This window comes from Notothenia rossii (genome assembly GCF_949606895.1).
Source record: "Notothenia rossii genome assembly, chromosome: 4".
In the NCBI taxonomy this organism is placed as follows: domain Eukaryota; kingdom Metazoa; phylum Chordata; class Actinopteri; order Perciformes; family Nototheniidae; genus Notothenia; species Notothenia rossii.
Window position 1 is genome coordinate 72582616 of NC_136902.1, and position 22783 is coordinate 72605398.

The 22783-nt window shown below is 39.9% G+C and overlaps 1 protein-coding gene across 1 annotated transcript; it reads right to left on the reverse strand.

The window, feature by feature from the left end:
- Positions 1-2105: 2105 nt before the first annotated feature.
- On the reverse strand, positions 2106-20919 carry hnf1ba (HNF1 homeobox Ba). Its single transcript, XM_079675666.1, has 10 exons — positions 17583-20919; positions 15370-15569; positions 14786-15053; positions 14471-14694; positions 9118-9272; positions 7636-7756; positions 7363-7542; positions 6622-6737; positions 6168-6212; positions 2106-4228 (listed from the first exon to the last, which is right to left on the reverse strand). The coding sequence occupies exons 1-10, from the start codon at positions 17960-17962 to the stop codon at positions 4208-4210; spliced, it is 1710 nt and encodes a 569-aa protein (XP_079531792.1). The 5' UTR covers positions 17963-20919; the 3' UTR covers positions 2106-4207.
- Positions 20920-22783: the final 1864 nt, after the last annotated feature.

Here is a 22783-nt window from a genome sequence, read left to right on the forward strand (position 1 = left end):
CCGCTGCCTGGGAGACATGCCAAGCCTCTCACAGGAGGTGAAGGGAGAGTCAATGATCCTCTGTTCCCTGGAAGTGTTCTGCTTTAATCAGACAGACAGCGCTGCACCACAGCCACTCTGGAGCTGACGGCTATCTTGGAAAATAAATGAAAAGTCCCGTGAAGACTTCCTTGAAGATGAATACTTAATTTTATTCCTTGTGCTCCTCTCAACGGCGCATGTCATTGTCATAAAACCTATTGAGTGTCAAAACCTGGATCAAGACTGGATAAAGAGAAAGGAGACCAAACATGATTTGTTTATGATTTGGTTTGTCATTATACTGTTTTAACCTTTAGTTTAGTCGTTAGTTGAATGTACGTTTTGTTAAAACAATCATACCAAACTTGGATTAGGAGAATGTTTCTCTTGTTAAGCATTATTGCTTTAAGCAGGAATTCCTAAATGAGTAATGGTGCCCCCTGCTGTGAGACGTGGAGCAATAAAGAGTAATTTAACCTTTTTAAAAGATTACTTTTCCCAGAAAGAAATAGTCTGCGGGGGCTTGCCAAATAGCATGCTGACGTTTGTTAAAAAGTCTGCTGGTATTCTTTCAACATTTCATACAAAGTTAGCTGTAAGATAAGAATAAAATGAATCTACCTAAAAATACAAATAAGTTCAAACTGACCTAAAGTGCTTCCTGCCTAAGCACAAGCTCTTTCCTCAAATAATAAGACTGACAATACATCCCCATGGAGACAAAGCAGACAACACCTTCTACCATTATCACTCATTGGTTTTCACGTATAAAATGTTTATACAAATTATTTAGCACATTTTTTCAAGAACCTGCCAATGAATCAAGCCTGTATTCAAACCCTAATTCTGAATTAAATGTCATGAGTTCAGTGTTGTATTTCAAGTTCTAACAGATGCTAATGAGCCCTCCAGTGTTTCAGTTTCTTTTACAGAAAAGAGCAAAAGAGACACTGTCAGATCTTTAGAGGCTTCCTGGGTCTGGAAATCAAAGGCCTCATTGAAAACCAAATAGAGCAACATCAGTGGATTACAAGGCTGCAAACAGCAGGGCTCCACTGTGTAGGCTGCAGGTCAACGCAGGGATAGGAAAGCACAGTTAAGGCTTTCTCAAGGAAATCACTAAACTGTTCTTTTTGTAAGTTTTATGTTTGAAAGTGTTAACCCTTCTTTTTCTTTCATTTTCAACCATATCCATACCACTTTAATTGCTTGTTATTTTCTGTGGGCAAAATAGGGCAGTTACATCACATGTCAAATGTCTAAGTGTTGTTCTTTTTAATGTTGTTCACGTTGCTGTTTTTTTTTTGTCACAGGAATTTAGGTAGGTAAGAATTTATATTAATAATTAAGATTATACAAGGTAAAGATGAACCTTTTTGCAATTCCTTATAGAAATATAGAAATCCTCTCATCCTCATACAGTATATAGATTTAGATATCAACAGATGTTATAAGTCTTTATATTACTGCAAACTTTACACCTCCTGAACACCTGATCAGCATGTGAAATATGCAATGTAACCCTAGAGCCATGGGACATTGAGCTGACTTAAAACCCTTTGAAGATGAAGCTGTGTTTCTTTTCATTACAATAACCATATTAAAAGCTATACATGAGTTTTTTTACATAAGGCTCTGTGTCAGTACCAGATAAATGCTGAAATGAATTATGCTATCGACAAGTCAAGTTCAACGACCTTGCTTGAAATGTAAGGTGCACTTTAGATCTATGAACTTCAAAGAGGCTGTTTGTCTTATCACGCGCAACACCACAACATCTTTGTAGAGGCTATAAACAGCTTTGAAGAGACGGAAAATAACTAAGTATCCTACTGCACTGAAGTACACATTTGAGGTACACTGAATTTGTATGTTACCTTATATTTCCAAAAGCTATTGGTTACAAATCATTGGCCCAGACTTAGAAAGTTATTGATGAATATATATATTATATCTATAATAATATTAGAAAAAACAGGATCAATGCTCGTATGTATTATAACACCTCCCACATTTATATCAAATAGTTCAATCTATCTTTCAATCGTATGCCTTGCACACACACAATAACCAAAGCCATGTAATCATTTTGAAAAAAACAACTTTTACTTGAAATATCAACATTTTCTCAGAAAGTATAAATAATGATTTATGATTGATTCCATTTTATACAAAAATAATACATTAGGAGAAAAAAAAATCACATCCTGCACAAGTATGAGTGCCCTCTGATCAGATGGGAGTAGGTGTGCCTATAATAACAGTCACACACCAACCAACATAATAATAACAAATGTGATGACCTAATATTGAACAGGAGACTGGATCTGACCCACTAATGATTTGCAGGGTTGGAAAAGTGTGTAATTAAAAATAATTCCTGATGCATAATTTGGTCCCAATGTCAACCTTTCCCATCGTTGTCAAGCAAACCGAAACTGAAACTGTGTGTTGGGACAAACTTTGCATACAAAGTCAATGGAGAGAAGGGAGTTTGCCTAACAGTACTAATAGTTGGGGGCGAACAAACACAGGCTCCAACGGCAACATTTGTGGCAAATAAAGTTTGCTTCTGCCCGAACACACCTTGGCAGTGTGAGCGTGGGCGTCTGTACCTACAGCAGCCGCTTCTCTCCCCAACATTTCTCAGCCTATGTGGATTCCTGGATGATTAGAGCAGCTGCTGTCACAACACTGCCCGCTTTCAAGTCCCTCTCCTTCACAAAATACCAGACGTACACAACTTGTTTTGTTTCTGAATACTTGTCAATATTTTCATCATGACTCTGGGGGGTTCCTGCCGGCATGATTTATGATAAGGAGTTATTAACAATGTTTGTCCTATTTGGTATCTCTTCACATTAAGGCAGGAAGTGGGAGAAGGAGAAAGAGGAGGAGGGAGAGTCCCATTCCTGAAATTCACCTGAACCTGTGTGCAAACAACACGGAGGGGAAGGGCCACAGTTGAAGTGTGTGAGTCAGTCCTCTCTGCGTACATTGAAGTTGACTCTTATTCTTTGGCATATTTGTCACACACACACACACACACACACACACACACACACACACACACACACACACACACACACACACACACACACACACACACACACACACACACACACACACACACACACACACACACACACACACACACACACACACACACACACACACACACACACACACACAAACACACACACACACACACACACACACACACACACGCACACACTCATCCATCTGCTCTTGTGTTAGTTTACAGGCAGCTTTATCAACAGCAACTCCAGTAGGCCTATATATATATATAATTATATAATGTATATATGCAATTGTTGGTGATTTCACTGATAGTGCATATTCATTTCCAGTCTCAAGTATGTCGAGTTCTGTGCAGAATCCAGTTATACAAAGCATGTCTTACACCGATTGACACATTGCATAGTCCTTTCAAGATTGTCAGTCTTTTCAACCACAGTATAAACAACTTGAACAACTTGAAATGATGAATCCCTCTGTATTCATCGCCTGCACTAAATGAGTGTAGAGGAAAACATATGGAAGACTCCTTTTAAAGACTAGTAAAAATGTCCAATGCATGCATACAAAATCAATACAGGGTTATTGTGATTGTCACACAAATCTGCTCACGTGCAGGGCTGTTTGTGAAGGCCTCCAGGAACTTGAGTCTTTCAGCCTTCACAGAGGCTGATCACTGTCTCTGTTAGTTGCAGGGTGCCTCGATATTTCCACTTTAAATCACAATGTAATTTAAGTGGTCCCAGAGCCTTCGTTTAAGTCTGCACCACTTAAACAGTTTTTGAGTGCTTTTTGGGTGCTTGATTTTTGTTCCTTTGCAATGTCAGAAAAGAGGGTGATCGGGGGCATAAGAAAAACTGAATACTGTTTTCAAAGATTGTGTTTAAAATCATCCTGTTTATCATTTGTGTGCGACGGAGGTGAAGCAAGTCTCTTCACTGTTCAGGTGAGTTTTTTTGTTTTTCTCCCCCTCTGTCCCCATTTCTCATTTTCACCGTCTGGCCCGCTGCCTCTCCTTTGGTTTTGTTGACTGACTCATCATCCAGCGCGCCGTTGCCGGTTATTAAGAGTTGTCATGGTTACTGCTGTGAGAGGGTGGAAAAATGTGCCTCCGTTGCCGGGCACCGGGGAAGTCAGGTGGACGCTCTCACCAAGCTTGAAGAGGACACTGAAAGGAGAAGGAGAAAAATGTGAGACAAAGTAGTCCTGCGTTACATAAAACAATAAAAACAATCTGTCCAGTACCACAGGTTATGTGATGGGCAACAAGGCTTCCTGGAGGTGACACATTTCAATGTAAATACCAGTGGTGGAAAGTAACTACATCCAGCTTTGAGTAACTTGAGATTATCCATTTTATGCTACTTTAACAATTATTTAAAAAAATAAACATATTCACAAAGGTTAAAGAACTAGTCAAATTAGCTCCATCTTGACAAAATGCTGCTTAAATGGTTCAATAATTACACTTTTATCTATGCAGTATTCTTAATGGAGTATTTTATAGTGTGGTACTTTTACATTAATCCTTTATTTAAATACGTCTTCCACCACAGGTAAATACAACACCCCTGCACCTTCATGTGTGTGCCACACCTGACCAAATACATTCCTCATCCCTCTTCTCCTGACTCTCAAAAGCCTTGTTTCCATTTAAATGCTCTCCTTTATTTTAGATTGTTTGTGGAATTAATTTTTCCCCTGGCTCTTCAGGGGCGGAGGTAGGTGACCCTGGTGTGACCCTGCGGCCAGCAAACAGCTCCACCTGATAAAGCTGACCCGCAGCTAAGACTTGAGTCATTAGACGCCAGGCTTTGAGCAGAGGTGAGTTTGAAACAGACTCAGGTATAATGGAGGGTTCTCGTTAAACAATGAGTTATAAAGCCGGAGCAGGGCTGGTTGTGTCATGAGAAAAAAAGGCTGCCCCGTCCAAATAAAGCCCTGATAAGAAAATACCTGGGAGAGCCTGCTAGCTAATTACCACCTAAATAAATGGGTTGGTCAAATGTCTCAGGTGTATGATGCCCGTAGTGGAAAATACATATTAAGTATCAAGAACTGTATAATTTTAAGGTTCTAGTGTTTTTGGTCTTAGTACTTTTTAATTCACTATGTTTCATAAGGAGTTTTTTTACTGACAGATGTATCGTGAAGTTACTTGGTATAAAATGCATTGGTGCTGTATCGATTAATGGACACAAATCCAAAATGTGTCCATGAAATATCTGAAATCAGTCTATATTTATACTTTATACAGTCATATAAAAAAGTGTGCGTCTTGTAAAACAAATAAAGCGTCTACAGTAGTTATATATAGTTGTGAACATACTGATATCAGTATTTATCTTATCTAAAATATCAAACTAAAGAGAAAACACGTGAATATTCAATATTCAAGTTATTTTACATTGTTTGTACATTTTTCTTTTGTTTTACAAAATTAAAACAAGCTACACCCTGACCAGAAGGTATATTGCCTCCTCATGGAGGTCTGTTACACTTCGCCCCCCCACTGAGGATATACTGCACTCTGAGCTATCATCCCTTCAACCCATCTGTCTGTCAGTAGCAGCACTGCGTTACGAGTGCTCTGACTCAGCGTGGGAAATTGAGCGTGTGAAAGTACCGTGGACAACATTTCAGGCTAGAGCGATCACTGAGAGCAGGGAGAAGTAGGAAAGAGGAAGAGGTGTAATTACCCAAAAAGAAACTCTACCCCCACTCAGCCCATCTCATCTCCAGCCTCACTGTAGCATGGAGCAAAGTAGCAGCACACAAGGCTTGAGAACCCTGATTAAAAGCGGGGCTCATTTCCTAATCGCAGAGGTACTCTCACCAGGGAGAGGAAAGTGAAAGGAGGCAGCATTAATCAAGAGGCGTTCAGGCTGATGGAGCAGGTGATTGATTAGACGTCTTTTTAAGAGGAAATAGGAATTCTGGGGGGTATACTATCCATATATCTGTCTTGTCTCTTGGTTTTAAACCAAGTGAAAACATTTAAATATCAGCAGCAGCTCCACACAGAAATTATAAACATTAAAAGGAGCAGTCTGCACACCTACATAAAAGATTTGTGTGCAATTTTGTTGATTTAAAATTGTATTTACCCAGGAAAGACCCCCAAGTTGCACCATCTTGTTTACAGCACCATCCTAATGTGACAGGAATTAAACAAAGTCAACACACGATCATAACACACAAACATTTCTCCCTGTCATGATGTAGTTCCTGTTGCTGTTAGTGTGTGCTTTGAATGTGTTGTTTCTCTTAATCAGAACAAAGTAAGGGCGATTTATGTGTATAAACAGGAAATGAGTGTGCTAGTCAAACAGCACTATTTTTAAGAGATTTGATCAAACGTTAGAACTCCCCGTTGCAAAATGTAATAATTTTAACAGTAACGGCGATACCATTTTAATGTACTGCTGATTATCATGCAAATACCCCAATAGTGATCACAGACTTTTTACTTTTTTACTTTTAAAATCGCAACGGCAGACAGAGAGAGGTAAGAACATGCAGCTGTTGCCCCTGAGATGAGATATGATGTGAAGGACTCACCGTTTTGCCTGACATGGAACTGAGGGCGCTGAGGCTGTTGCCGTCTGTGACCACCATGGCCGAGGGGAAACGTGACGGGTGGGAATATTGTGGGGGCTCTTGCTTGTGAGAATACACTGCAGAGGAAAGTCAGATAGATTCAATTATATTTACAAAAATTATAATTATTTTACAAAAATGATATAACACAAAAACAGTATATGTTGTAGGGTCTTAAAAAACATTGAATGTTTATGATGATCAAAAGGTAGCAAAGTCACTATTAAAGAAGATCTGGTCCAAAATCTAGTAGTTTCTGAGGAAAGCTTTCACATCTTTCTACTTTTAGTATTGTAATACAGATAGGAAAGCAGCAAAAGATGACTGTTTTACGCTCTAATTGCATTAAAAAAAAAAGTAAACTAAACTTAAAAGATCATAAAAGAGTGGAGAGCGTTTTTTAAGGCTTTATTTCTAAAATATCCACTGCTTCAGATCAGTTCAAGTTTCCCAAAATGCTTCTTAGGGGTAATTTCTACACAATGATTTTCATTTTCTCCAATTACTCATTTGTATTGTTTTCCTCAATATTTCGGATTGTTTACCCTTTCAGACCTTAAAAATGATTTGAAAAAAGTACATCACTTCTTTGAACTGCATACACATATCTGTTACAGCAACACAAACAACAAAGGTTTGGAACCACTAGTTTAACTGACATACAAAGCATCCTAGAGGCTCTTTTACATATGTGTAACTTACTGTGTGAGTGAGTGACAGACATGAATGGCTGCTGGCTCATGTGGCTGGGGGAATGCTGCATCAGGCTCTGTTGGTGGGGGCTGTGGAGCTGCTGGGAAAACTGCACCGGCTGCAGCGCTGCCAGGCTTCCCGCCACGCTGTTGATCACTGGCACCGACTGAGACTGTGATGTGTTCAAACCTAGAGAGACACAGCAAAACTTCAGTTAAAACATTTCCATGGTGGAGTAAATGAAATGACTTTCTCTCTTTTCTAAAGGGTTGGAGGACTTACTCTGTGCTATGGCCATGACTCCAGATAGAGGCATGATGAGGTTCTGGTGGTGGCTGTGATGGGAACTGTGGATGTTGGTCAGTGTGCTGACTGGAGGAAGTCCTCCACCTGAACCTGAAATCTGAGGAAAGATAAAAGAAAGATACAATTACAGTACTGATTTAGCTTTCTGATATTTCTTACATGCAACACTTTGAGTGTCTGCTATTTAGGTTCACATAAATGCATTTTCAAAGTGAAACAGATGTTGGGTAATAAACTAACAACAGACATAAATGTTGACTCAGTTCAGATTATTTTGTATAACACTGCACTTGTGTCACTCCACTCATACACAGCACACAGGCAAATACTGATAAGGAACAAATGTGAAGAAAAAAGCAGACTAGAAATTAGGATTGTGAATGAGTTTGTGTAGCATAAAGTAACTTTGTATTGCTTCATACAAATACATAAGTAAATATTTGCAAAAAAAAACATTAATGCATTTAGTAATGGATGTCTGGATTGAGATCCTCCCACTCGGTGGCTCTGAGACTATTTGACTACTGCCAGCTGCCCACAGTGGACAGGCCGGCCAAACACACATCTGCAGATAAGAAACTGCCCGCTCTGACCTGCTGCACAATACACTGCCTGCCCTGGCTGTGGTAATTTCATACAATGACGCTCCAAAAGGCAGAAGTATTTGGGTCTGTCAGGGAAGTCAGTGCACATTTGAATATTACAGTTGACCCTGAACAAGATAAGTAGTTCAGTCAGTTTGATTTTGAGTGAAATGGAGACAGAATTTAGCTCCAAATAATATATTTGTATGTTTTATTGCTTTAATGTGTCCTTTTCAAATCTTTAAACCTAATACCCTGTTTTTGTTTAGATGTATTTCAGAAAGGCTTGTATGACACCTTACAAAGGGTCTACAGATGATGAATAGCCTTGTTGCTAATTCTGACATTGTTGTTTACTCACTTATTTACCCTGTCCCTTCTAAAATAAAATAAAGTGAAACTAAACTTTGACAGCAAATCACACATAATACATAAAAAGTATTGTTGCACCGCTGCTAAGGGTCACTGCGCAGGTTTCCTTGTCACTGATCAAATATTGGACTAGGGCAGAAGGGAGAAACTCTGAAGTTGAAACGAAAAGAAACATTGGGCACAATCAAATGTTGGCGTCATTTCTCTGGGAGAGCAAGCAGCACTCCACCTGAGGCTCCTCTGCGAGGCATTTAATCAATGAGAACAGAATGTGTCTTTGTCAGGTTTATTGGCTGAGTGATGAACATGCCTGGTACACTGTGGTGAAGGCTGTGCCCTATAGTCCACCTTCCAAACAGAGCAGCACAATGTGTTAATTGTTGGCTTTTGCCCGTGGGTCCATGAGAGAGGAGGTCCAGGAACTTGCTTTGTACGTTTATGCTAAACGCAGGCTGGGTCTTATCTAATCTGAGGCCATGAGGCCCCAGGTGTGTTCACTCACCATCTTGGCGTCAGGTGAGAGCAGACTGTGGCTGTGGTCCAGTCCTCCCGGAGACACCTGCTGGAGCACCGATTGGCTGGTGGCCATCCCGTTGCTGCTGTGGTGACTGATGGTCGTGGAGGAGGTGACCTCACCGGGGCCTTGGCTGTAACGCACTGAGAGAGAGACACACAGTTAGTTTCACTTGTCCTATCCTACAACTATAACAGCTGCTTGGTCCTACAGCTATATTACTGATGTAGGCAGAGAGATAGTAGCCTCATTCTGTGCCTAGAAACTCCACTGTCACTCCAATGAACCTGCTCTTTAACTCAGACAGGGGAGGACAGAGCAAACAAACACAGCGACCTGTCTGCTGCTATCTGTGAAGCTCAGCCAAGGCCATTCACTGCGTTCCCTCACTCACAACAGTCTCTCTGATCAGCACACACATGCTACTGATGGTGTTTGTAATTACGTCAGTGTGGAGTTTCACTAGTATCATCAAGCAAATGTAGAAGTAGAGGTTAGAGTTATATTTTATATTATTGTTTGTTAAACTGTCAGATGTTAAATACTAATGGATCAATGTGTGAGCACATTTTCACTATGGTGATTAATTTAGTTGAACAGAAAAATAAATGTGGTTCCCCTTAACACATTTCTCAAACCTTGGTTTTACCCTCTTAAGACTAAATTAAACAATCAGAGAATTTCAAATTTGTTAAATCTATGGAAAGATGTGAAAGTAACTAAAAACTAAACCTGTCAGTTCAAAAAGAGAAAAATATGTTTATTTGTCATCAATAAAGTCCTAAAAATGTTACTTAAGTACAGAAGTTCAGTACACCTTATATATGTTCACAGTGATGTATGTCATTCTTCTTTTAAGGGCTATCACAAAATCTTATGTCTAGACCTCTTGTTTTCTCTCACTGGAGGCCCAAAGGAATGCTTCTCCCCACCACAACCGACAATCAAATTCCTGTTTGCCGATGCAGGCCCCCTCTGATACCAACAGAGTAAACATTACACAATTACAAGCAATGTCAAACACATTCTTATCCTATGGTCTCAGCCTCACACAGACACAGAGAGCGTCCCTCCCTCAGTGACAGTGTAGAGACAGACTCTGTTTGCACTCAGATCTCCCATCTTGCCCGAGCCCTCCGTCCCTGACCCAGGTGTGACAGCCTGAACGCCCTGTCGGGGTCGCTCAGACATGACAGGAGGCATTGATATACAGCAATTCTGAGATAAAACGGAGGGAGAGGCGCTGACACTAAATGTGACCAATGACGGGGGCATTGATTTCTTGTCAGGACTCGAAACTGGAACAGGATGTGTTTGCTCCGTGTGAGGAAAACAAATGATTTTTCATCGTAAAAATCGTGCAATTCTTTAAGAAGTTGGATGTGTACGGATTCATGATAATTAGATGCTTTATATTCAAATCAAAAGTTTGAGAACTGGGAAATACATGCTGCAAACAGTGATATCACAGTCGCTCCTATGCCCTTCATAAAAAAGTTACAACCAGTAGCTGGCTAGCTTAGCTTAGCGTAAAGACTGGAAATGGGAGGAAACAGCTTCCCTGGTACTATTCTTTTAACTACAGACACTTAAAAAACAGATAACGCGCCGTCTGAAGCCAAAGAGCCATATTTCATCCTATAACTGCCCTCCATTTTGTTCAGCCCACAGACTTCATATTGTCTTCTGCAACATACTAGCAACCCCACTACACTCCACCGTGCCTTGTAAACACCGCCGCAGAACAATAAAGCACTCCATTGGACTCATGACCCCCATTGCAACACAATAGAAGAGGACTCATAAAAAGGCAGTTATCTTTGAGCTGGGCGACCTCTTAAAGTGTCAGAGGGAGAAAAGGATGCTATTCAGGACAGTTTTGTTTCTTTGGGTGCAGCAGTAATTCTAGCTGCAGGGAGTCTCATAGTAAGTAGAAGGACTTCCACGATCTTCACTAAGACACTCTCAGTTACTAGAAAGCTAATGTAAAATAAAGGTTTTTCTACAAGCACAGATTAAGTGACTAACCACCAAATTAAATTGTAATTTATAGATTCTGCAAAAGCTAAAGAACTGCTCTGGCAAGATGTGACAATCCATGAAAAACTGAAGGGTCTTTTTTGAGAGCAGGGGGGAGGGCGAGAACTTCCGAAGGGGAGTGGTAGCACGGATCTTCAGCAGGTTTAAAAGGCTCTAGCTCCCTGTGTGACCCATGTAATATCAAAGCCTGCCTCCCCAACCCCAGGCAGTGCTCATTGTAGTGCCGCTGCATATGACAGACCTCCTGGGTCTCTGCAGGACGTATCCAGGCTCTTCTTTGTGGCTCTCTGGGAGAACAGAGCAGTGGAAAGTGTAGAGCTAGGCCATCCTTTTTCCTGTGTGTGTGTGATGTTTCAAACCGGCCTGAGGTGACGGAAAGCAATGCAACCTACGGATAAGACCCCCCGTACTGTGTCTGATCAGGAACTTCTGAGTCTGCTTGTTTTTTAACATGCAGAACGATGATTCAGTGTAATGGTGACTCTAGCTGCCAAGTAATCATCTAAAAATACTAAATTACAAGTAAAAATCCTGCATCCATATGCACATGGACATAAGTATTATGAAAGTTAAAGTACTTGTCAAGCAGAAAAACGGCCCCTGTGTCATAAGTATAATATTTTACATTATGCGAGTCTTACTAATGTTCCAATGTCTAGGCAGTATCTGACTGCTGTACCTAGTTTTGTCTACTTTATATACAGTGAGAAGTTTAGTGCAGAGGTTTCCAAAGGGGTTAGTCCGCTTCAAATGGTCACAAAATATATCTGAGGAGTTGTGAGATGATTCATGAGGCAGGAACAGGAAAACATTTTTTATTTTTTATAATCTGTGCTTTTTGTAAGGTATTTGAGTTTTATCACTTTGGGGTTTGATTGTAAAGACTTTTGGAGGTGAAATTGCTCTTTGGGGAACATGGCCCCAACCAAAACCTGCTTTTTATAAAGCTAAATCATTAGGAACAAATCCTTTACATGCATTGTCATTTTTGTAATTATCATATCATTTTCTGAAAAAAGGAAAATAAATATTTAGATGATTTAAAATAAATTAAAGGGAAGTAAAATGTCAATAATGTCCCTCCAAAATATATAGGAGTAAAACTATAAGTTAACATACAATGGAGATTGTTTGGTAAATTACCCCCAACCGCAATGTACTACCACCACTGCAAACAACAGTTTCTTTAAAAACGAATTAAATAAGAAAATCAAACTAATAAATTGGCCAACAAATGTATGGATTAACTAACTTGTTTGGGGAATTAATGCTTTGAAGTCAAATGTCATAAATTAGATTGATTACGTGATCTCAGTAAACAATATAAGTGGATGAACAGTAGGTAAATATTAAATAAGAAAACACAGGTGCGTGTGCTCATAGAACTGCCAACAAATGTAATCTTGCCTGAAATCAGTTTCATTTCTGAAGGTAAAAAAGCCACCGCCAAAACCGCACATCACAGTGTTTGACTGTCCATTCAGTTGTGACCGACTGATCAACGAGCTGAAACAGAATCAATAAAAACTCCCAAAGTACGAGGAGTTTCTTTGATCTGACCCAGCAGTGACCTCTCTTGTGTGACTGAAGGTGCAGCAGCGGTTTAGGGGGGGGGGGACTATAGCTTTCTCTGTAGGCGCAGAAGGGGTCATCAGTCCTGTCTGGCCAGAAAAGAGCCCATTCCTCAGTGGACAGCTCCTGCTGCTCCAAGTCTGCACCCAGCCTCAGCAACTATACCAATGCCCATAAAGATGAGGGGGGAGGCTTTCAAATCAGTCCTCCTCAAGGCCCAGCAGAGATAAATGAACCTAGGTTACAGTCACTGCAGTCTTCTAATACACCACAGACAATGGGACCGCCTGCTGAGGGAGAGTATAGAGAGTTGAAGTCAGAGGAGACCCTTATCAAAGGCCTGGGAGATGTAGTAGCAAAGGATTTTAATTGTCCATTAAGCATGCATAATACAGGCCGTGCCCTAGCAACGCAATGAGACGCCCTGCTGGGATATTATTGTCAGGCCAGGGGCTGACACTGAAAAACAGCTGATGCTGTCGGCAGGATGCCAGCAGGACACCTTGTAAGCAGCCAGCTGAGCGTTTTTTTCAGGGGGTGGTTAGAGTATGTTTCGCAATGCACCGAGTCTTCCCTTCTATAACCTTATCGCTGACCCCTCTGGCTTGGCAACCTGAGGTCAATGCCTGGTCAGGTGTTCTGGGCATCAACAAAAAAAAGCTCAAGCAAACAGACAATCACCAAAGGTAAAAGAGCAAGCCAAGGCAAACAGTTTGTTTTCCCTTCAAAGCTCGCCTCGTGTTCGAACACGAGAGGACAACAATAGGCTCTGAGTGAGACTCTCAAATCACAGTTTTATGGAGGTGAGTGATGGCACGGAGGATAATGCTCTGTGAGGCCTATCAGCTTTGTTTTTATGTCGTATACACAGGTAGACTCAGTCAATACTAATTACTCCGAATGCAAACATCAGGTGAGGGTGAAATGGTCAGGGCCAAAACGCACAGCATTTCCTTGTTTTGGAGACTCTTTGAACGGAGTCATTAGCAACCTGCATGGGAGGAGGAAATGTGGAAATGACGGCGTTATGTCGAAGTAAACTGGATGTGTCTGTCCCCCCCCCTGACCCTGGCCTGACCCTGGCCTGTCACAGGATTGCTGCCCTTTGTGACATGCTTCTCCATGCTGACTTTGGAGTGGAGATTGCAGGTACAATGTGGATTGTTCTCAGTGTGTTTTCAAAGATCAGAATAACAATGGCATTTGCTCAGCTCACTCACTCACGCTCATTGATCACTTCTTCCCTCTTTCTCTGCCCCTCTGATCACATCAACTGTGCTTCTGACCATTTCTGACAGTGTTTTCACACCAAAGACACTAAATCTTATTATTTGCACTATTATCTCAAATGTAGGCGTAAATATTGTAAATTAAACGTTCTTAATGCATATTCTGTCTCTAGTCATATGGTATTTTTGTGAATGAATGATGAATGCAGATGATGAATCTACAGACATGACAGTTAAGGGAGAACCCCACTGACCTCAAAATATGTTAACAAGTCTTGGAAAGTATTTTGTGTAATAATGTAGGTACAAGGTTTTAACAAGACCAAGATATTGTTGAATAAGTAAGACAATATCTCCATTTATGCTGTGTCAATTGTATGACCTTTTATTTTAAACTGTCTGACAATGTTAAAGATGTGCAATGCTAAAATGATGGACACATGTTGTCTGCTTTCTGTGATGCTGAACTGCATGCAAAGTAAAGTCAACTGTCATCTTACTGGGAGGTGAAGCGCTGTTGTGGGGATGATGTGGCGAGCTGTGTGACAGCAGAGAGTTCATGCTGTGGGACGGTAAGGTGATGGAGTCCATGGCCAACTTCTGCCTGAAGGCTTCCTCTTTACGCCGGTTGGCGAACCAGTTGTAGACTCGCACTTCAGTGACCAGATTTGAGCCGAGGCCCTGAGCTTTGGAGGGGGAGACGCCTCTCTGAAGACACTCAGCTCTGCAGATATCAAATAAATAAAAATTAGGGTTAATGTTGTTTTGGTCAAATATTTCTAGGAAGGTATAGGAAGTTGTTGTTTTAAATGTACCTGTTGCACTCTTCTACTAAAGCTTCCCGCTCCTCCTTGCTGGGGTTCTTCTGCCGTTCGTAGGCCTGGTACAGGATTTGCTGGGACGCAGGCCCCCACTTGAAACGATTACGTCTCATTTTCTTACAGGAGGGTTCGCTTCCGACCTCTTCACCAGTCTGGCCCATGCCCTGACCAGACGGGTTGTACTCTGGGAAAAAAAACATCGGATCCTGATTGTCTTTATCTGTCATGTTGCAGCCAGAGCTGTGCACTGCCTGGTTGAACTCTGCAAAAACAAAAAGATGTACATTCAATAAAACTCATTTCAAAATGCTTTCTTTCAATGCAAAATCACAAAACCAAAATGCATATCTGTAAAACGTTTACCCACATGATAGAGGTCTTTTCTATCAAAGAAACAATATATTTCTTGCTATGATGAATTATGACTAAAATTGCTGTAGGGGAATGTATATGTCATCCAACATGGTGAGGACATGTCAAACCCACCATGATATTAAAACCCCCAAAAAGCACATGCTGTTGCTAACTACACATTACAGGACAGGGCCAATCTGTGAGAAACTCAAATATGAACTTACGTTGGAGAATCTCCCGCTGTTTCCTGACATACCAGGTGTAGAGGGCCGCTCGCTTCGTTGTTTTCATGGGCGTGCCTTTGTTGAGGTGCTGGGAGAGGTGAGACTGGTTGAGCCCTGTGACGTCCACAACCTCCCGTTGGGGGATGTTGTGCTGCTGCATGTAACCTTTGATCATACGGGCAGCACGCCATGGATCCTCTCTGCGTTCAGATAAAACAGGAGCAGAAAACACATTTCACCACTGAACTATACTGCAGTCTTTAGAGGGCAAAACCAGCTTCACATTTCACATTTATTGGGCTGACATAAAGTTCTGGTCTTAAATTAATATAAATACATGGTGAAATGCTTCATGTAAGGGGAAAGAAAATGTTATGGTAATGATTGTAGGCATTAAATGTTGTTTATGTATATCTTTTACAAAATCTACAAATGTGGAAGTATTAAACACATGTTCCTTCACCTAAATGTTTTTCAAGGCTTCAAGTTTAAAGGGTAACAAGTCCTCTCACTGAAAACCCGTTTAGCACTGTAGCCCGTTCAATAGGCTGTAAATATTTTCAAAGGTTAGTTCAAGTGGATTCAGGCAGGTTGAGGAACTTGGACTTAGTATTTGTCGCCTAAACACATAATGTAAGCCTGGAAAAAAAACTAGATCAAGTTTGTGTGAATTTAAAGCAAGCTGTACAAATCTAAAAAAACAACAGCTAAAAAATGAATCAAACTTAGGTTGACAAGAAATTCTGATATACTCAGTTATAAATATACTTGTAAAATGTCTGTATTGGAAACAACTTGATAAAAATATTAGGCTAAGTCATACATTTGAGTTAATATTTATATTATAATGTTTACTCACTTCATTCTATGATCAGATGTTTGTAATTGTTAATCAAAAATACATTGGAGTCAGGATAACTTGAAGAAATATAGTCGAACGTGTAAAATTAGATATATTTAATCTTTTAATCTTATAAAAAAGCGACGTTCAGTTAAACTCAATACATTATTTCGTTTTTTAGTGCATGTGAATTAATACAATCTTTGATTCCAAAAATGAATTTAGCATCAAATCGTGTTCTTACCTGTAGAAACAGCGATTGACAAAAGCCATACTCATAAAACGTCTAATTTCTGCAGCAGTGTTTAGGTCTATCAAAAACAATTCGGAGGTAAAACGGAGCCATGACCTACAATACGAGATTAACAGGCCCAGACACTGACATCGGTAATTATAGCAAATCTAACACGCCTGTTTGTTTTGGAGAATGTGGAGGCCTACATAAGTCTGCGGGTTAAGTGGGAGATGTTAGTTTATAACTTTTGACAATGAATAACCAGATCTCCATTCACTCTAATCACACGCCACTGTGTATCTTTCCGTTGATGATTTATAGAATAAAATTAATAATAACTACACGTGGGTTAGTTTTGATATTCTTCCGGTCGTGTTAGAGCTTTAAATATTAGTTTTACAGTAAATCCAAAAACTCGAATTGGAATAAATGGATTACGATTTGTTTGGGATGTTTTTGTTTACTGGCATAATAGGGAAAACATAAAAGATATAATACATATTATTGTATTATTGTTAATATTATAATTATAATTTGTATTATTATTATTATTATTATGCTATTCATAAGTTGTATTCATATTGTAATTAGTATTATTATAAGTATGATTAAGAAGTTGTGCATGTTATGTTATTTATATAATAATGATAATAATAATTTATAATAGGCCTATGTGTTATTCTAAATGTCAGACTGTCGTGCATCCACTTTCTCTTCGTGTCTGTCGACCATTGCCGGATTTCTTTTTATCGTTGAGAGGTGGAGTAGTTAATAATAAATAGATCTCAGTTCAGCTGATATTTTGCAAAGGTAAAGAAATAATAATCCGTGTGGGTAATTAGTAACCAGAATGGAAAACAGAACCACGGCGGGTCATTTTAAAAATGTAAACACAGAAGGGAAATGCATTTGCTATTGCCTATAGGCCTACATGTAGGCTATTTAAACAGGCCTTCTGTCCTAACATTAACAAACTTAACAGAAAGAGCATTTTGAGTGTGTTATAAAATAAACAGAATAACCTTGAATATGCGCATATTTTCACTTCCTCATGACACCCTTCAAAGTGCGATTTAACTTAATTTTAACTATTTAAAAAAAGTTTTAAAAAGAGTTATATAAAGTAGGAAAACTTACGCCAACATGCGATCCAACTCGGCCCTCTGCTCCGCAGCCTCCTCCGTGTTGAGCGACTGGAGCTCCTTCAGGATCGGCGGAGTGTCGAAGTCGTCCCCGTCGTCGGAGCCCTCGTCCCCGGACAGCTTGCCCTTGCTGTGTCCGTTGGTGAGCGTGTGGAAGACAGGCTTGGAGTCAGAGTCCGTCCCGTTCATCTTGCCGCTCTGCGGAGGAGCTGGGGAAATGGGCAGGTTCTCCAGTTTTACTCCGAAGCCCGGCGGGCTGGGGTCCAAATCATCCAGGGCTTGGATCAGAACATCTCTGGTTACTCCCGAGTCCAGCAGGGCGCTGAGGAGCTCGTGCTGCAGGGATGTCAGCTTTGATACCATTTTAGAGAACATTAAAAACACAACATAGGCCTGCTGTGAGCGCGCTGCAGCAGAGTGAAAAGGGGAGGTTGAAGTGGGATATTACAAAAAAAATAAAGTTCCTCTCTGCTCCAGTGTTGTGTGAGTTTGCGGCTCCTGACACCTGCTCCGAGAAGCTGCTTCACTTCCCTGTTGGAGGGGAGGATGGAGCTACTTTGTCATGATGCTTGAGTGCATGCAGGGGGATATAAAACGTGGTAATGAGTGGGCCGGCTGATGGGAGCCTTATGTAAATCCAGTGAATAAGGCCCGCTCTGGGCCGAGGTTGACATGTGTTTACACTGCTGCACTGCTGCTTTTATTGGCTGCCCTTATCAGCAAAACTTTCATGGACTTTGGACCCTGTTGTATACGGCATAGAGACTTTTAAGAAGGCGAGCTGCACATATTCACACCGCTGATGAAGTTAGTTATTTTTAAATAATGCATTGAAATAGCTCTGCGAGCAGTAGGCCTACAAGCAATAGCCTACTATTTATATTTCCTTCCTTATTTTATATTATTAGTTCGGAATATACTTTAAATGCCAATGCTTTTAAATTCTAAAAAGTATAGTTGCACGTTAAAGTTTCCCTGAAAAAGCAGCCATTAATTTGTATCAATAATAATCCATTGATCTCTATTTTCAAAATTACAATAATAATACAATATTTTATTCGTTTTCAACTTAAAACATCATGGAGGCAAACCCTTAGGTTTTAAACCTTGAAAACGTGGGACAGAAGTCCCTTTTAAACATTTTAATTGCCTCAATTGTCTCTTATCTGCGCACAATGACACGACCATATAAACTATGTTGGTCCCTTAAATTGCTAAATGAAACGATTGAGGTTTATCTCACTTTGCAAATTTAGAAAAATAGCAATACCACTTCAATTCACTCAGGAGTTAAACAAACACTTAATCATTAATAAGAGCAGAGTGATGTTATTAGGGACCTCTTCACCTTTGTTTCCTTGTGAAAGTTCTTTAAATAAAACAATAATAAAGCTGTTTAGCTGTTTGTCTTCCTTTAGTTGTAGGTTCTGAAACAAAGACGGACTGAGAGTGAACTCACAGAGCAGGTGTAGCCAATGCTGGTGTCCAGTCTGACTTTAAAGTGCAATTTCATTCACATGTGCTTTTCAACTTTATTTATCTTATTTTGTTGCAGATGTTAAATTATGTTTTATCGTTAAAAGTAGTCGGTAAAAAGTCATCTGGAAATATTGGCAGAAGAAGTCCTGAAAGTGGGATCGAATGCGTGAATAAAGTTTAATATTATTGATTTATGTTTAATATTTGAGATTGTTATTTGAATGATGTTTAGACTTCACAATTGGCTATAAATTGACCTTTTTCTCAAGTTTACTCTAGTCTAGAAAGACATCGTTGTCCACAGATGAAGAAAAACTTATATCTATTTAAACAAACTGTATAATGAATGAAAACAAAATAGTATTTTGTACAACGTGAAGTGTTGGTATGTTTCACCTTTTTATGATCTGGGGGTCTATCCTTGTGTAGAACAGTGTATTTTTATCAGAAGTGATACAGATAAATAAATACAAATCACCAAATAGCATTAAAAAAGACAGTTGTTTACAGTTCCTTTAAACTAGGGGGGGAAAGCATACTAAAGTTGCAAGAACTTTACAGGTGACCTGAGGAAGATACTGCTTAAACACCCTTCAGATTGACTTTCACCCTCATTAAAATGCTTATATGCATGCGAGATGAGACTTCAAATCCCTTTAGATTATACTGTGATTTCTGAACGCTTAACATATGCTTCAAAATGTAGTTTATAATGTCTCTATAATGGAAATCTCATATTATATTAAGGTAATAATATGGAGATTCTGACGACCTACTGATATTATGAGACCAACAAAATGGCATGTGTGCCAGTCAGGTTACAAATTAAGACATTTTCCAAAAGCAAATTGTGTAGTTTCTTAATTTCCCTATCCATTGAAGAGAAAGACAATTTTCACTTGATGCAAACAAAACCTTGCTGTAAACAAAAAACGACCAGGAGCCACTGACCTCCTCTGCATGATGGTTTACGACAAGATACTTAGCCAATTATTGGTTAGACGTGTAATCTTTCAGTATAGTATCAATGTGGTTGATCATTAGTAATACACAGGATTCCCTAAAGCTATTACCAACAGAGCTAATGTGTTGTGAGGCAGACAATGCTTATGCTTATCTGAATATAAAAATGTCATAAACATTTTCTAATTACAAAATTGAGGAAGATATAGAAGTTCAATTAACAACCCATTGCTCTGTCCAGGAGACCATTCTCTGTAAGAAAGTTAATGATATTATTACAATGAAGTCTTATTTAAGGTACTTTTTGTTTTCCCGAAATATATCTTCAAACTGTTTTTCTTCAATCTAAAGATCCGCTTCAGTTTTCGGTGTGGTTGGTGTCATTAAACAGATTACACTCTTATCTCCAGCTACTATTCTTGTGTAAAGTTTCCCTGAGTTACACACCTAAGCTGCACTTCGCTCCGTTGTGTAAAGTGCCACAGCTACAGTAATAACCCAGTGGAAACAGATAAATTACATTGTGTCTGCAGCCCCGTCATCTTAAGGTGACAAGTTAATGACTCATGTGTTCGTTTTTAAATCTGAGACATTGATTTGTCCTAATACCACAACAAAGGGGGCAAGTCAGTCAGTCTGACACTAAACCTTTTTCTCACAATCACAGTGGAACGGACGGTTAAAGTAAAAGTTGGATATTGGTTTCAAACTGAAGATGTATTGGTAAAAGTAGATGAGAGACATTATGTGAAATTCATGTGAAGCAAAAAAATAGATTTCATGACAGTAGTGTCAATTCATTCAACAAATGTATACAAAGACATGGATGTTATGGCAATTAAAAATCATAAACATAAAATAATGTGTTATCTGAGAAGTACACACACACACGCACACACGCACACACACACACACACACACACACACACACACACACACACACACACACACACACACACACACACACACACACACACACACACACACACACACACACACACACACACACACACACACACACACACCTTGTCACCTCTGGGCGGCAACACTTTGGCATACAATTTCTTGGCACTTTCACATGTTTCCATTCAATATGTGTCAACCATTAACAACAAATAATAACAAGCAGCAAAAAAGTGTTTATCCAGGAGACAGACCGTCACATCTGTTGTGAAAGAGACCTGAGCACTGAAGCGCTATGTGGAACACGCAGATCTTTGACACATGCGTTTGGGTAACTGGGGGGACAGGGACAGTCCGTGACTGGAACTGGCTCCTGTTACTACACCTGTCCGTAGAGACAGACCTGAGCAGATGAGTCAGGCAGAGACCAAACTGCAATTACTTTAAAGTTACCACAAAGAGTCTCAAGGTTGTCTCAATAACACTGATGCCCTTCATATGACCAGACCTACATGAAAGCAAACAAGTCGATCAAAGAGAAGATTGGCTAATTCCATCTGTTTTACTTAATGCCTGTCCCTGAGCTCTTTCTGTTTGGGTGCCGTGAATCAAAACGATTCAAGGCACCCAAACAGAAAGAGCCCATGTTTACATTTTCAACAGCAAATGTCTGCCTTGAGTGCCTAATTTCCTGGATCCTGTAACAAAAAGACCCTCAAAATGACACAGATGGATGTCTGTCCTCACCCACAACGTTGTGGTTTGGACCCCACAAAACAGGGATCCAGTTGAATACAAAGACAGACAAATGGTGTTGATTCCCTCTCAAACAACATAACAATAAGATCATTGACTTGAAAAGGGTTTGTATCTGGAAGTGGGCATAAGTGAAGTGCCAGCTCAACGAAGGCCCTCAACTGCGTCCACATCTATGAGACCGCAGCTCTCCACGGACGCAGAACGTGTAAAATTAAGGATTTTTAAGTACACAATGGTAATTGAGCCTATGGCTAACTGATGAAATCCATCCCTTACCCTAACCGGAACCCAAAGAGATCAACATGGAGATCTTTGGGAATGTAAATTAAACACTAGTGTAATCGCAAGGTCCTTAAATGTCACATTTGTGGATTTTTGGTCCATGTTAGTCAAAGGTTGAGACTTAAAGTTTCCAAGCTCAAGAATGACCTCTATTACTGCTTAAGATGTAACGCTTTACATCTATCTATTTCACACCTGCTGCACTGAAGGCCTCAATAATAATTGTTTCTGCCAGGAAAACATGAAAATACTGAAATGGAGTTTGGATAAAAGCCTAAACAAATATCAACATCCATGCAAAAAAAACTCAGAAGCCTATAGATCTCGAGTTAGAAATGTTTTGTTTTCTAATTTTGTATCTCCAATATACTGAATAAAATGGTTTTCATTATTTAATTGGTCTGTTTATGATCAATCTCTGAGTCTGGATCAGGCCAGCGTCAACCTGTTCTCTGGATCATTTGAGAACATTATCTTCAGGAACGTAAGTTACTGATGTTGGCTCAAGGTGTGCTTGGCTGCTTTTTCGGTTTCTTCACTGACCTCTCACGACCTCTAGCTCCTCACTTCACGGCCTGGTTGGTGCACAGACCGGAACATTTGGAAACTGGCTGAAATAAAAAAGGGTAAAGTACATCATGTGTGCGTGATATTCAGGAACCAGCGGCCATGTAGCGTTCCACAGACTGAGCTGGACCTTACCCTCAACCTGAACTCTCCGACCACTCGTGTCCCCTCAGAGACTGGAAAATACTGCTTGCTTTTATAACATTCTCTTACCAGTAGCTGTGAAAAGGGGGGATTCATGTT